The sequence below is a fragment of the Magnolia sinica genome, chromosome 12, assembly GCF_029962835.1.
Source record: "Magnolia sinica isolate HGM2019 chromosome 12, MsV1, whole genome shotgun sequence".
Taxonomy (NCBI): Eukaryota; Viridiplantae; Streptophyta; class Magnoliopsida; order Magnoliales; family Magnoliaceae; genus Magnolia; species Magnolia sinica.
This window is the reverse complement of record NC_080584.1, coordinates 1,849,317-1,865,090: the sequence shown is the minus strand read 5'-3', so window position 1 is coordinate 1,865,090 and position 15,774 is coordinate 1,849,317. Positions and strand designations below refer to the sequence as shown.

The 15,774-nt window shown below is 38.9% G+C and overlaps 1 protein-coding gene across 1 annotated transcript in view; it reads left to right on the top strand.

Annotated features, from left to right (window-relative positions):
* LOC131220761 (30-kDa cleavage and polyadenylation specificity factor 30) overlaps positions 1–15,774 on the top strand; it is a 32,099-nt gene that overhangs the window by 6,659 nt on the left and 9,666 nt on the right. The window contains exons 2-5 of the mRNA XM_058215590.1: positions 3,657–4,058; positions 5,137–5,299; positions 5,492–5,602; positions 12,599–12,667. Of these exons, the coding sequence (XP_058071573.1) occupies positions 3,657–4,058; positions 5,137–5,299; positions 5,492–5,602; positions 12,599–12,667 (745 nt within the window). The remainder of the gene's footprint in view (positions 1–3,656; positions 4,059–5,136; positions 5,300–5,491; positions 5,603–12,598; positions 12,668–15,774) is intronic.

Below are 15,774 nucleotides of genomic sequence, written 5' to 3'. Positions count from 1 at the left end.
TCCTCTCCGAAGAGCCACACCTAGTTTCCTAAAAAGGCCTTATTCATCAAATCCAAATCTCTAATCCTGCCTCCTTCTTTGAAGGGCTTGCAAATCTTGCTCCACTTTGATAAATGAAACTTTTTCTTTTCATCCGACCCTTCCCAAAGCAATCTCATCTCAACCTTTCTAGCTTTTTAAGGATGTATTTTGGGCATCTAAATAGAGACATGAAGTACAATGGAAGATTCGAAAGAGCGGACTTGATGAGCGTTAGGCATCGACATTTCCATTTAACTAGGTTTCTCTTGAATCACTCCATGACCATAGACCACAACTGCTTTGCTGGCTGGCAATACACAGAGGGAGACCGAGATAGGTTGTAGGAAACTCCCAAGTCTTGCATCTATAAACCATAGCCGAGTGAACCAACTCCTCCTTAGGAAGGCCCACCCCCAACATTTACTTTAAGGCTAGAGACTACTTCGAAGCAAAGAATCACCATCCTTAACTTTTCCACCATAGACTCATCACCTTCGTTGAAAAACAAACTGTCATCAGCGAACTCGGTATGAGAGATTGGTGGGCATACCCTATCTACTCTCGCTTCTTGCCTCTTTGCTAAAATCTCTCCAAAAGCCTCTTCCACCACCACAAACGTATAGGACAATAGAGAATCTCCTTGCCTTATGCCTCTCGAAGATTTGAAGAGTCCTTTGGGGGGACCCGTTAACCAAAACGGAGAAGCGAGCTTTTGGTATGCCTTTTTAGCATGTTTTCGGGTAGATTGGGTAATGCCGTTATCAATGGAAGAGTTACTTAAGGCTTAGCACAATATGAATATTTCTATGGCCTACTTAGCAGTGTGGTGCTTGGTCATAATTGCAGTTCTTTGGAATATTTGGGGTGAGCGAAATAGGTATCGTTTCCAAGGCATTGTTAGTGGAAGCATTGCCTACAGTGATGGTGAATAATATTTTATCAATGTTCCACTCTAGGACTATCCATGACAATTCCGCATAGTCTGTACATCATGAGCAGTTTTTACTGCTGTAAAAACAAGAATCTTCTTTTCTAATTCCCATGCATCATCAATGAAATGTAAAGTTATACAACAATACCCAATATTTTGTTGGTCTGATATCCACTAGTTAGTAGTAAGGCCAATTCGGGAAGAGAGCTTGTCAAAGTACTAGTAGATTTTTTCTCTCTTGCTTGTAAACATGCATCACATCGGCCCTAATTGTGTTGTGGGACACCAATATAAACATAGGTTGAAGATTGTTCACGAATATTTTAAAATACTCATGTTCAACCATGTTAAATGGGCTCTCATGCTTCATTATCATGCGACAAAGATCCAAACGACTTCGTTCTTGATCAAACTTAAAGTTCTTCAAACAATGTCTTTTGGCTACATTCTTGTTCAATGATATTAATTGTTAAGAAATATCCATTTACTTCTTCCTTGGAAATCTTAATAAATGCTTATTCAAATGGCTGGTTCCACTATTACTACCCCGAACAAACTTCCCCTTACAATGCTTGCAAATAGCCACTTCCTCACCACTTGGGGATCGATGTTTATCAAAGTCATTCCTTACTTTAGATGTCAATTCTCGTAGTCCAGGAGAACTACATTGGCTTGACATCTCTACAATATTCTCATCAGTAGGTTGGCTGGGTTCATACATAGTGATCTAACAAATTACTTGTAATCCTAATGCAACATCAATGAAATAACACAAAAATGAGTAAATGAACAATATATATTATATTTTTCAGGTTAAGCAAAACAAACGAAAAAAAAAACTTCAATACCAATTTTAGGCACAAAAAGTAATATTCTCTCTATAAAAAATCATGAAACGAAAAAACCAAAAACAGAAACACTAAAACAAAGCAAGCTAATACAAAGCAACATGGCCAAAAAAATTATGTTAGAATTGAGAAGAACATCTACCCTAGAAGATAATACAGTACTTTTCAAGTTGTGGGCTTACAGATTCTCCAGGAAACGAAAATCCCAGATAAATATATGCAATTGAAGAGAAAACGATCCTCGATATGTTGAAGAAAACCCACTATAAATGAGAAGAAGATTGAGAAATAAAACAAAAAGAAAAGAACTGAAAGGAGAGGAGAGGAAGAAGAAGCGAGAAGAGAAAGAAATCCTTTATGATATCAACTATTAGAAGAGGTGGGCGAGGTGGCTCGGGCCGTGGCCCATGGAGAGAATGAGAGAGAGGAGAGAGGGGAAATAGCGGTTTTTTTTTTTTTTTTTTGGGCGCGGGCTGCTGGCTGTGGAGAGAGAGAAACGAGGGAGGGAAGGGAATAACTTAGGGTTTTTGCTTTTGGGTTTTTTAGACAGACGACTAAGATTTTCATTGAAATAGTTTTATTTATTATTATTTGTGTGTGGGCTGCCGGTTGTGGAGAGAGAAACGAGGGAGGGAAGGGAATAACTTGGGATTTTTTTGCTTTGGGTTTTTTAGATGGACGACTGAGATTGAAACATTCATTAGAATAATCGGATCGGGTCTTAGCCGGATCGAATCTGGGTGGATCCAGAATCGATTCGATTATAGACAAATTGACATCTTAAGATCCAAACCCGCCCCATCGGACCTGTATAATGGTCTAGACTTGCTATAAATGGATCGGATCATCGGGTCGATCCGATCCATTGACAGGCATAGGTGCAAGTTGAAGGCTTTAAAAGGGCAAGTGGAAGGTCCAAAAGGACGTGGGTGGAGGTAGTGAGAAAAGACTTGATGAAATTTGGTCTAACCGAAGTTATGGTCCTTGATATAATGGAATGGGGGAAAAGGATTCATGCAATTGACTCCAATTAGTTGGGAAAAAGGCTTAGATGATGATGGTAATTGATTGTGGTAGATCAAGGTTAGGAGTTTCCTGGAAGAAAGATTGATTGCTTTTTGTGATGTTTATTTCATGTCGAAATTGCTCTCTCATAAGTTGTGGTTAGGAAAACATTTTTTAAATTGAATTAGCTCGAACTTCATTATTTTTTATGTTTATTTGTTGTGGTCATTGTCATCATTGTCATTGTCATTATCATCAACATCATCATCATCATCATCTAAGCCTTATCTCGTTTAATTGGGGTCGGTTACATGATCCTGTTCCGCATGCTTATGTGTCATTTTTGAAAAAATTAAATCATTTGCTATGGCTCGGTGCGAAGTTATTCATGCCATCTGTCAGTTTGTTCATGTTTGTTCCAGTTGGTGGTTTCCGTCTGCAAATAATTATTTTCTGAAGTAAGGTGTTGTTTAGTTAGCTGTTCTAGTACTTCAGCAGCAACTTCTTGTGTAATTAAGTTCAGCCTTTATTTCGAGTCATCATTTAAAATTTTGTCATTGCATATGTTACAGCCTGTGAGTGCTAATTGCCTAATTCTTGATGGCAAGAAAACCTACAGGCTGCAGGCTCAAGCCCGTGCCTCAATGGTATATGGAGTGTGTTTCGACATTGACGTCTCGGGTCCAAGCCCATACTTGCCTATTAAAAAAAAAGTGAAAAAGCAAAAAAAAAAAAAAAGAAGAAGAAAAAGGGAAGAAAACCTATGGGCTGCTATTTAATGTCCTAGTTGGTATTACGTGTTCTGCAGTAAATGTGTTACAAATTTTCTGATGCTGTCATTTGGGTTGCAGGTACAAGTTGGGTTTCTGTCCGAATGGTCCTGACTGCCGTTATAGGCATGCGAAGCTGCCTGGACCTCCACCCTCTGTGGAAGAAGTTTTTCAGAAGATGCAGCACCTAAATTCATTTGGTTATGGGTCTTCGAACAGGTTTTTTCAACACAGGAATACTGGTTATACCCCACAAGCAGAACGACCTCAATTTCCACAAGGTTCTGCTGTAGTTAATCATGGCACATCAGTAAAAGCGTCTACAACTGCAGAGTCCCCCAATCTGGAGCAGCAGCAGCAGCCGCAAATGCAGCAGACTCAACAGCAACAGGCTAGCCAGACTCAGATACAGAACCTTCCCAATAGTTTGCCGAATCAAGTCAACAGAAGTAATGTAACACCACTCCCTCAAGGGCAATCTAGGTGTGTCCAGAGTTTTTAGATTTCCAGTTTGGACTTGTAAAGCCTTTGCTTGTATTATTTTATTATGTGGTTTCTAAAGGTCCATCTTAATATACTTCAGTTGTACTTGGCTTCTTTGAAGCATACATCAATGGATATAGCTGTTTCATGCATCTTTTGTTCACTTACCCATTAAAGTTTATGGTAGCTTCAATTTGCATGTGGGATCCAAACTGTCAATTAGGTGCGCTGTCATGTGAGTGGTGGCCAATCCGTTCTTCAGGTGGGCCAGTGGTGTAAATCTGAACTGTTGGTTGACTTTCCTTATAGGCACTGACACATCAGTCACCATTATCAGTTACAAATGAAATGAAACAATTTAAGGACGACATCCAAATGGGCACTCTATCCATATTGCAAATTTGCAGCAGTTATCCCAAGTTCAATATAGTATGAAGGTTCCAAATTTGTGGGATCATTGCATGCAACACGGTTCTTGAGTCTAACCCAAGCTTATAATGGCAAACCATTTTAATTTAGCTTTAAAATGTAGGCCTAATTGACATTATTCATGGTCAGGGTTGATACTGGATGGACTGGCCTTTCAGGCTCACAAGCCTGATCTTCCATATGCTGGGCTTTGACTTGTGGGTTGGGCCTGGGCCTAATTTATAGGCCTGCAGAATAAATAGGGGCTCTATCCCAGGTCTGACAGAGTTAGAAGTATTGATGCTTGGATGGAGCCTGGTCTTGGCTCATTTTTAATGGCTACCATTGGCAGGGCCTCAACGTAAATTTCTGGCCTGATAAATAAATAGAATGGCGCTTTTTTACTCTAACCTGGCTTGAACATGGCATGTTTGGTGCCCCTCACTGTGGTGATTTGACAAACCAAATTTCTAGTTATATTTGTATTTTAAATATATAAGGTAATAGCTTGGTTATTCTAATTACCCAGTTGAAACCTATGCTTAATTGTATTTATGTACTTACATTTCACAGCATGTTGTATAGCTTTCATTGAAATTTAATCTGGTTGGTTTTGACTGGGAATGATCTTCTAGTTACTTCTCTGACTTTGAAAAATGAAAATAATTAGGTATTTTATCGTTAAAAGTTGCAACCGAGAAAACTTGGAACTTTCAGTACAGCAAGGAGTATGGGCAACGCAAAGGAGCAATGAGGCGAAACTTAATGAAGCTTTTGATTCCTCAGAGAATGTGATTTTGATATTTTCTATAAACCGAACTCGACATTTCCAGGTAGAGATAGGATTCATCCCCAATTCCAATCGATCTTGTATTAATTGTTCTCAATTCTATGTGGTTTTCTTAATCCACATAGCAATCCAAATAGTTTCTAGTTCAATTTCATAAACTTTGGCCAAGTTTGCTTCATTCGGATTGTCTGGTATATAAAAATGATCAAATCAGTTATGACTCCTATTTTTTCAGGGATGCGCAAAGATGACATCCAAAATTGGTGGATTTGTCGGTGGAGGAAACTGGAAATATGCACATGGAACTGCACATTATGGCCGGAATTTCTCGGTCAAATGGTTAAAGGTACATTATCTTCAGACTTTTTCGGTGGTGCTTTTGACCTATGTGCCATTCTCACTAAGAAATCTTGCACCCACTCCAGAACCTCCTTTCACTTCCATCAGCAGGAGTTGATGCCATAACTCCAAGTTTACATTTAATCCACTAGTTTTCTACCATTTGTATTATTTATTTATTTATTTTTATTTTTTTTATTTTTTGTTTTTTGTTTTTCCAAGGCAACCCCACTTTCTTGAAGAAAAGATTGAGACAGAGAAATCAAGGGACCAATATCAGGTGCAGCGATCGAGCGCTGCAAGCACTTTTCCCTAGGATCACTCACCTTGCTCCTGATCTCTTAGTCGTTGTGGTGGATTGTTTTTCAGTTATCGGGGGTTTAGTGGTTTGCGCTCCTCCTTGCCGCAGGGACTTAATGGATGTTGAAATTGGCAAGTTCGATGACTTGCTCCAGATGCTTAGCAACGTGAATATTGACATTTCTAAGGAAGATGAGACAGTCTGGATTGGTAGTCCTTCATGGAAGTTCTCTGTTAAATCTTTCTTCCGCTTGAATTCAAACCCTTCGCAACGATCCCGTATTCATCCGATCTAGCATTGGTTTTATGGGGCTCCTCCTGGGGTTGTGGTCTTTTTGTGGTTGGCTTGTCGAAAGAGGATTCTTACCATTGATAATTTGCAAAGAAGAGCTATGATTCTCCCTAATATTTGTTTGTTGTGCATGAATAATGGGGAGTTAATTGATCAACTTTTTATTCACTGACCCTTTGTCAGAAAGGTGTGGAGCCATTTCCTATTGTCATTCCATGTGAATTGGGTGATGCCGGCTACCGTGGAAGAGTTCCTGTGGGCTTGGCATGGTGGTGGGGTTGGTAAACGTGGTAAAGTGGCCTGGAGATTGCTCATTATGGTTGTGTTTTGGGTTATCTGGGGGATGAGAAATGGGTGCTGTTTTGAGAATATTCCAGTTAAGGTAGAGGAGGCTATAACTAAAGTTAAGGCTTCCTTAGAGGGTTGGATTTGTTTTGTTTAGCTCTCTGGGGTCTCTCCCCTTAGTGTAGTCATGGTTTTTTTGGCTCTTGTTGGGTGTTGTATTCTTTGCTTGCTTTTTGCGAGGTTGCTTAATAAAGTGGCTGTTACTTTTCAAAAAAAATATCGAGTGGCCCTCTCATCACACTTAGGCACAGCCTAACAACCGCCTCATTGGCCTCCCTCGAAATAATACTCTGAATCTGACAACTAAGGATTTAATCTTTGAAATACAAGAAGCTAGTCTCCAAGGCCTTACCCTGTCTTCCATAGCTCACTAGATGGCTGTCCTAGAGGGTCCTTCAATGACTAACTTTCTAGTATAAAGAGGAAGAGATACACAACCTTTCTCTAAGTGCAAAACATTTCTGCACTCCACAAGGACCAGTTAAAGCCATCAAGACCTCCCTATTTTCATTTCTCAAGGTGCCCCCTCCTCCGGGTGGATATTGAGTGTTCTATCAAGCTTCTCAGGACCTTGCTTTCAAGCTTGGTTGTCATTACTTAGTAGAGAGGCTAGTGTGTCCAATTGGACTCCCTGGTGTTGTAGGAACCTTTTAGATGAAGAATCAAAGGACATGGCTAGGATTATGGAGCTTCCTACATCCCAAGCGGCCAATCGTGGAAGGGTTAGATTGTGAGTGTGGAGATGGGATGGGGGATTTTTAGTCAGATCCTTCTATATGGCCATCTTCACTTAAGGGAGGAGGGAAGTAGGAGTGACAAAGGAGGTGTGGTGATACAAAGTTTCTCTTAGGGTGGTGGCTTTTGTTTGGTTAGCGGGGAATCGACGGTTTGGATCAATGTTGTCAAATGTTATAAGTGATTGCATGTGACCTAAAGGGGTTGTGCACATATGCGATCGCATAATTGCATAGCCTCCAAAACTATTGTTTTTGCAAAAAATAAAAAATCGCAAAAATCAAGGAAAAATATTTTTAAAAAATTATGTAAAAATACTATAAGTGTAGGGAATTGTTTTTACTAATAGTTTTCTCACCAATTACATTAAAATTTTGTTATATTTATGACATCTATTAGACTATTAGACTATAACAAGTCAACCAACAAGTACTCAAATGAATGAGAAAGAGAGTAAAGAGTATTAAGGGTAAGATAGAATGAGCATATTAGAGTGAGAGAGAGTTAGAGAGTTAGAGAGCTAACTAGTTGTGTGTGTGTGTGTGTGTGTGTGTGTGTGTGAGAGAGAGAGAGAGAGAGAGAGAGAGAGAGAGAGAGTCTCATTGCATACTCATATCAAGCGTGCAATGGCGTAATCGCATAATTGTAGGTTATTTCAGGACTTCGATTTCAAAGGATTACATGCACATTGCATAGAGTACACTAGGGATTAAAAAAATAAAAAAGAAATAGAAGAAAAAAGAAAAATAATGTGATTTTCGAAGGATTTTTTTTTGTACAACGTCTCTATTACATACAATGCCTAAGCAAAGAATAATTCATTCTAATTTGTACCATCATATCTTCATTTTGATCTATGTCTATGAGGTTCGCTACCATAGAAATCGAATTAGTTGTTGTTATTAAGAATAAAAAAGGGGTTCCAATTCATTTCTCAATCTTAGTCTATTTATATCTCATCTTGTTACATTGAATAAATCGAAAGCTTAAGAATCCTTACCTAATTTATGAAAATAATAATGTAACATTTTTCTATTAATTGATCAAGCTCGAGGATGGAGTACCCACAATTTAAATTAAAATGATACTAGAGTTAATCTATTAAACGATGGATTACTTGATATAAAAGGTAATTTTGTAATCTCTTATTTCAGTTCTATAATGAATTAATTAATGACTCCGAATAAACTAAAATAACTAGGGTTGATGTAGAAATCTGGTTAACCCTTGTTGGACCTTCGATCACCTGCACATGAAGAAGACAAAGGAGACCCTGGCTGCAGCAGGGGACCCTCTGATGCCTAAGTCATATAGGCAAACTAGGTCTAGTAGAACGTAGGGTTTCTGGGTATGATTTGTGCGTAGAGTTGTGTACCTTTCACCATTAGATGGGCTCTTATTTATAGCCTTACGGGTGCGGTTGCGTAGATGTCAATCTTCCTATTTAGTAGGTGCATATTGTAGAGGGAATCATATCTCGAGCGTATCGCGATTATCTTTCGAGATCTTCGAGTGAGATCTCGGACAAGTCCATGTCGTGGTCATCTTCCGAGATCTTCGGCTAAGATCTCAGGCAGATCTTTTCAACAAGATTTGAGTAGTCGAAATCAGAGGAACCATGTAGCAGGAGGCCGAGGTCGAGCATCCGAGGTGCCTACATAGCTATCCTGAGGAGTAATTTATCGACCTGGATTCTCTAGTGAGCCGTGGTTGAGCTTACCCCTTAACGTTGAGTGGATCACCAACCTGTCGACCTACACTTGGATGTCATATCCGAGCACTGAGATCGAGCTCCCTTCCTTGGTAGAATATAGACGAAATCGAGGATGACCATCTTCTTCATCTTATCGTGCGATGCAGGGCTTCCCTGAGTGTAGCAACTCAAAGTCTTGCCTCGGGAGCCCTTACCAAGAGATGATCCAAGAAACAGTTCGGAAATGGATGGGACTACGGAAGAGCTCGGTGTCTGATGGAAGTGGAGAGACATCTTCTGATGGTCGAGCTCGAGGAATAGGCGGTTTCCCTAGCAGTGGAGTATTGCTTTCTGGCCGTTGAGGAGCTCATTGGTCATGACTAGAGTTGGCTGTTCACACGACGAGCACAGATGCTTGAGCTGACCTCCTCTCCTTGGCCAGTCCATTTTTACTCCTAACAACTATTATTTTATTGGGTCGAGTTATTGGTGAATCCTATGATACATATCTGAATTGAGTTTTTTTTTTTGTGTCATTCTTTTTCCTTACTATTTACTACATGGATATCAATTGCCATAATAGTGGAATGATTGAAAATCTCATATTCATTCTTTATCTTAAATAATATCTTAGTTAATAACTAAATAGTCAGTTTCAACTAGTGACTTGGTCATTTGAACAATTGTAACTCTTGCTTTGCATTTTATTTTTTTTTCAATTTTTGGGAAAGAATCATAATAATTAAGAATTAAAAGTCATATTTGAGTTCTTATATATCTTTATTTATTTTATTATATTATTGCTCCTTCCAAAAGAGAGGAGCTAGTGAATCGGAAACAATTAATGAGAAAGGAAAAAAAAAATGATTTTCTTATGGAACATACATATCAATATGCGTGGATCATACCTTTCGTTCCACTTCTAGTTACTATGTCTATAGGATTTGGACCTCTGCTTGTTCCGACTACAACAAAAAATCTTCATTGTATGTGGGCTTTTCCTAGTTTCATTGCTAAGTAATAAATATAGTTATGGTTTTTTCGGCCGATTTGTCTATTCAACAAATAAATGGTAGTTCAATCTGTTAATACACATTCTTGGTACATCAGTAATGCTTTTTCTTTAGAGGTCGCATACTACTTTGGTCGTTGTTAGCTAGGATGTAAGTAACTTTGTTATGTAGATTTGAACCCCTTTGCTCCGTCACCTTTTTTTTTTTTTTAAAAAAAGTGGGTAGGGTGCTAACCATGGACAATCTTCAAAAGTGTCATTTGATCATTCCCAATAAATGTATCATGTGCATGTAGGATGAGGAGTTTGTGGACCACTCGTCCATTCACCATGCCTCTTAAAGAGAAATTTGGGTCCAGTTCCTTAGCATGTTTCAGTGTTGTTGGGTGATGCCCAGGTCCATAGAAGCCTTCTTCACATTGTGACGTGGGGTTGGGTTTGGCCCTAAAGGGGGAATCCTTTGGAGATTATCATTCTTGACTGAGTTGTTAATGCAGGGGCATTTTCACACCGAGCTCGAGTGGGTAGCCTGTGTGATGTGGGGACACACTCAGGGTGGGTGGCCCATATGAAGCGGAACCCATATGCAGTGGGGCCCACGAGGGAATTTGGCCGAGGTCCTAACCCATGCGATGTGGGGCCTGGGCTATAAGATAAAAGGATTGATTCGCCACTCTCTATTAGTTCGATCTTTTAGAGTAAGTAGTTAATTGTCCTGCATCAAAGTGGTATTAGAGTGGGAGGTCTTGTGTTTGAGACTCTTCATCAGGGGTGATTAATGCAGGGCCATTTTCACACCGGGCTTGAGTGGGGTAGCCTATGGGATGCGGGGACACACTCGGGGTGGGTGGCCCGTGTGAAGCAGAACCCATGTGAAGTGGGGCCTACGAGGGGGTTCGACCGAGGTCCTAACCCATGCGATGTGGGGCTTGGGCTATGATTGATTCACCACTCTCTATTAGTTCGAGCTTTTAGTGCAAGTGGTTAATTGTACTGCATCAGTTGTGGTCGACATGGAATGAACACAATGAGGAATGCTTTCATAATGTCTAGAGATCTCATGAGGAGGTCTTCAGAAGAGCTTAAGTTGGATATTATCTCTTGGGCTATCACTCAAATATTTTGTGTTTGCTCCTGTTTCCCTTTCCGATTCATTTTGATTCTCTTTGTAATTCTTTGTGAGGATTTTTCATCCTCCCTTTTAATGAAATTGCGTGACTTCACATAGAAAAAAATTATAGATAACAACTTCATCAAAACCTTTGAAGTAATGAAATGACCACGTTTTGCTTGGATTTCTACAATTACTACAAATTATGATGAGGAATTATAGAATAATATATTCATTGTATCTTTATATATATATATATATATATATATAGAGAGAGAGAGAGAGAGAGAGAGAGAGAGAGAGAGAGAGAGAGAGAGAGAGAGAGGAATGCTCACCTGTGCACTAGTTCTCACAAGAACTGGTGAGAATTTTTTTAGAGCTCATCTCCCATGATGTGAACACCAAATCTAGACTGTCCATGTGATACAACACCCCTTGAAACCCTCGAGGCCCAACTTTCACCTTTATCCAAAACTTTGGTGGGCCATGGCAAAAGAGAGACAAATCAAGGGAAGAAATTGTTTCCTTTTGCCATGGCCGACAAAAGTTTTGGATAAGGGTGGGCCCTAGGGGATTCATGGAGTGCTGCATCACATGGACGGTTCAGATTTTGTGTTCATATAATGGGAGATGAGTTTTGAAATAGTTCTCACAAGTTCTCGTGAGAACTGGTGCATAGGTGAGCATTCCTTTATGCATTGTATATTCTATGAATATTATTTCAGATTTTTCTTTTCTATATTTTGTGTAAAAGAATAATAAAACTATGATTTTAAGGTTTGCAATTTACGATCTCTTGTGATTTTACTATCCAATTCAACTATCAAAACATTGCATACACCATTGAATATATTTAAAAAACACAAAAAATGATAGATTCTTGTGTTTTATAGCTCTCTCTCTCTCTCTCTCTCTCTCTCTCTCTGTTCTTTTTGACACAAACAAAAATGATGCTAATAAGGTGGTCCTGTTGAAACTTATACGTGGATTTGAACATTATCTAATCCACCTATAAGCCATGACAAATTTTCATTTGTACATACAGGTCTCTGCCAACACCTCTGAGTAATGTGACAAATGTTGATTATTTGTTATATATATATATATATATATATATATATATATGTATGTATGTATATATATTTGAGATCTATGTTTCCATTTGCATACATTATGATTAATTGTTAACAGCAAAAGAGTTATAGGTGCTTTTAAACTGTATACTGTCCATCATAGATCCTCATACAGTATTACTGTTCATAATTGCCATATACGTTGTCTGTTGCCTTTTTTAGGTTGTGATTTGTACTTCTTAGGTTTCAAAAGGAAAATTGAAAAGGGGCCATTTTCCACCTAAATTGGACAAAAAGAAGCAACATTGGAGATATATATATATATATATATATATATATATATATATATATATATATATATATATATCTATATATATATATATATATATATATATCCCATTAACCTTCCTATACTAAGAAACCATGTGAATTTTAATTGCAGCTGTGTGAATTATCCTTCCACAAAACTCGCCATTTGAGGAATCCATACAACGAGAACTTACCAGTGAAGGTAAAGAATGTAATTCCGATGTCAATCTTGACTTCCAAAATCTTCTATTGTTTTGTAGTGAATTGTCTTTTTCTGTAGTGCCAATTTATTATATGCAAATATGAAGCTGTTTGCAAGGATAAATGAAGAAATTGAGCCTTCGATTGATTTAAGTATTCATAGAATTACATATATTAGATGTTAGTAAAGAGCTCCCTTATGTAGTCTTTGTCCTTCCACAAGCCTATGTTCTTGTTCAACCTCGATAGATCGTAGATTCTAAGTATTGTTTTGATGATGTCTTCTTTCTTTCTTTCTTTCTTTTTTTTTTTCATGATGGAATGATAAAGGAAAATAAGTTTTAGGTGAAGGCATGTCCTGAAAGCAACCTGATTTACATACTCAGAAGTGCATGGAAGTCCTTAGTTCTGAGTAATGTAAGAAAAATAGATAGTCACGTAGGGCCTGTTTGGCTTGTGGGATCAGATGGTATTACGTGTTATTCTATTTTAAATACCACATTTTAAAGTCAGGTCTGTGTTTGCTTTCTCCACCACTTGCTTTAATTTTTGTCATTGGAAAATGTGCCTGTATTAAGAGGGATTTCAGCAGTTCCTCTTCATATTCGCCCAAATCCAGTGTGGGGTGCACACCACCGACCTCACTCACGTCACTAGGTTTTGTGGGCCCCACCATGATGTATGTGTTATATCCACACCGTCCATCTATTTTTCAAGATTATTTTAGGGCACGGGTACAAAAATGAGGCAAATACAAAACTCAAGTGGACCACACAACAAAAGGTAGGGACAATCATGCCCGCCGTTAAAGCCTTCCTTGGGCCTACCATGATGTTTATTTGCCATCCAACCTGTTCATAAGGTCACACAGACCTGGATGAAGGGAAATCCCAAATATCAGCTGGATCTAAAACTTCTATGGCCCCCAAGAAGTTTTCAGTGGTAGGCGTTCAATCTCCACTTTTTTTTTGTGATGTGGTCCACTTGAGCTTTGGATCTACCTCATTTTTGGGCCCAAGCCCCAAAATGCTCCCGCAAAGTGGATGGACGGTGTTGATAAAACACATACATCATAGTAGGGCCCACAACTTGTTGGCAGTCTTGGATAGAAAGATAATTCCTCATTGTAGTCAACATCCTTCCAAACTCTGTACATCCGATGTATTGCGGACCACCCATGACCTTCTTATGATCCAAACATGGGGTATAATTTTGAAAAACCAATGGTGTTAGCAGACAATCTACTGCCACATGTAATGATTGCTTTTTTCAAATTTCATACCATCTAATACAGTCTAATCCCTTGTGCCAAACAGGCCCATAGTGGTGTATCTCATTTTAACAAGAGAATTACATAAGTCCTGAATCATGATGCAAGAACTTGAGCACTGTCCTGATGCCCCAGCCTGTACTGTAGAACTGAGGTCCGTGGTTTATTGATCAGACCGTTGATTTGATGGACCTCATTGTGGATGGACTCTGATATCTTTTAGATTGAAAGATCTTATCCTTGTTTTAAAAACGGCAAAGATCTTAGACCTTTGATCAATGGCCTTCAAATGGAAAGCAACAGTAAAGCGGCCAAAGATTTTATGACTAGGATCATCCAACATGGAATTTTTTGGGGCATCCCCCACCCACGAAGGAACCACCAGTTCAACAGTTTGGATCATCAAACCATGGGACTCACTTGGACAGAGCCTCTGAACTGGCTGCATCAGGAGAACATGCATCTCTTGGTTCATGAGGACCACACAATCTACTTTTAGCAATGTTTAGAATGGGATATCAGTATTACTACTGTTGATTGAATTTAATTATAGGTAATGGCTCTTTGCTCAGAGCTGGAAAGTGGAAAAATAAAGACATGACTTGGAACTCAGGCATTTTGATCATACATTTGTTTCATCTTTATCCGTTTAAAACTGATTCATTATTATCTCAGTCACCTAGGGATGGTTAAGCTACCTTTTTATTTTTTTCTTGAGTCTTAAGTGCAAATTGGTATTGTTAGATCTGAACTTTTGATTGGTCAGTGATGAGGTATAATATTCTATTACATGGCTGCTAATAGTCAATGGGAAGGTAAATTTCATGCAGCTTTGATGTTGAATTTCCCAATTGATTATTTGCAATTCATTTTGCTTCTCAAATCTCAACTTAGATTGACATACTGTTTCTTGGCCTCAAATGATGATCCATAAGCTCCTACAAGCACAATGGCATTGAATATTTAAGCTTGGAGATTTTTGCCTAGTCACGATAGATGTGGACTCTTGTTGTTGTAACCTTAAATCTCTTGCAAGAAAGTCAGGTGTGAATTGTGTGATTGAGATGGGCATGGTAGTCTGAGGCGTTGACTTATGGAAACTCAATCATCATCATTATCTACGCCTCAATCCCAACTAATTAGGGTTGGCTACATAAATCCTTTTCCCCCATTCCACTCTACCAAGGGCCATAACTTCAATTAGACCATAGGTCATCAAGTGTTTTCTTACAAGCCCCACCCACATCCTTTTGGGCCTTTCCCTTGCCCTTTTAGAGCATTCAACTGGCATCGACTCACTCCTTCTAACCGGCGCAGTTCTTGGTCTCTGCTGCACATGAAAAAACCATCTAAGTCTGGTTTCCCTCATTTTATTACCTGTTGGTGCTGCTACTAAGTTCCTTCTATTGCGTTCCTTTCTGATTCTAACCTTCCTCACCTTTGCACTCATCCATCTCAACATCCTCATTTCAGTGACACTTATCCTATGAACATGTTGTTCCTCATGGGAACTCAATCTAGTTTGGAATGGCTTGTTAATTATTTGTGTTTTTTTTTTTTCTTTGAGGGGTTGGGGCCTTCTATTGTACTTTGGTGACAATTGACATTCAGGAACATTTGAGAATTTGCATCAAATGGTGCTAGAGAAAGGAGGTAGCAGCCTCCTGCTTTCCTGTTGGTGCACTTCTATGGAGGGGAATAATTGCGGAAGTGTTTATGAACTTTATTTAAGGGCCTGTTTGATTGGACGGAAATACACATAAATAGATGTAAAATCATAATGCTTATGATTTCCTTTACCTATCTCCCACCACCACGGGTAATTATATGGTCCTAGA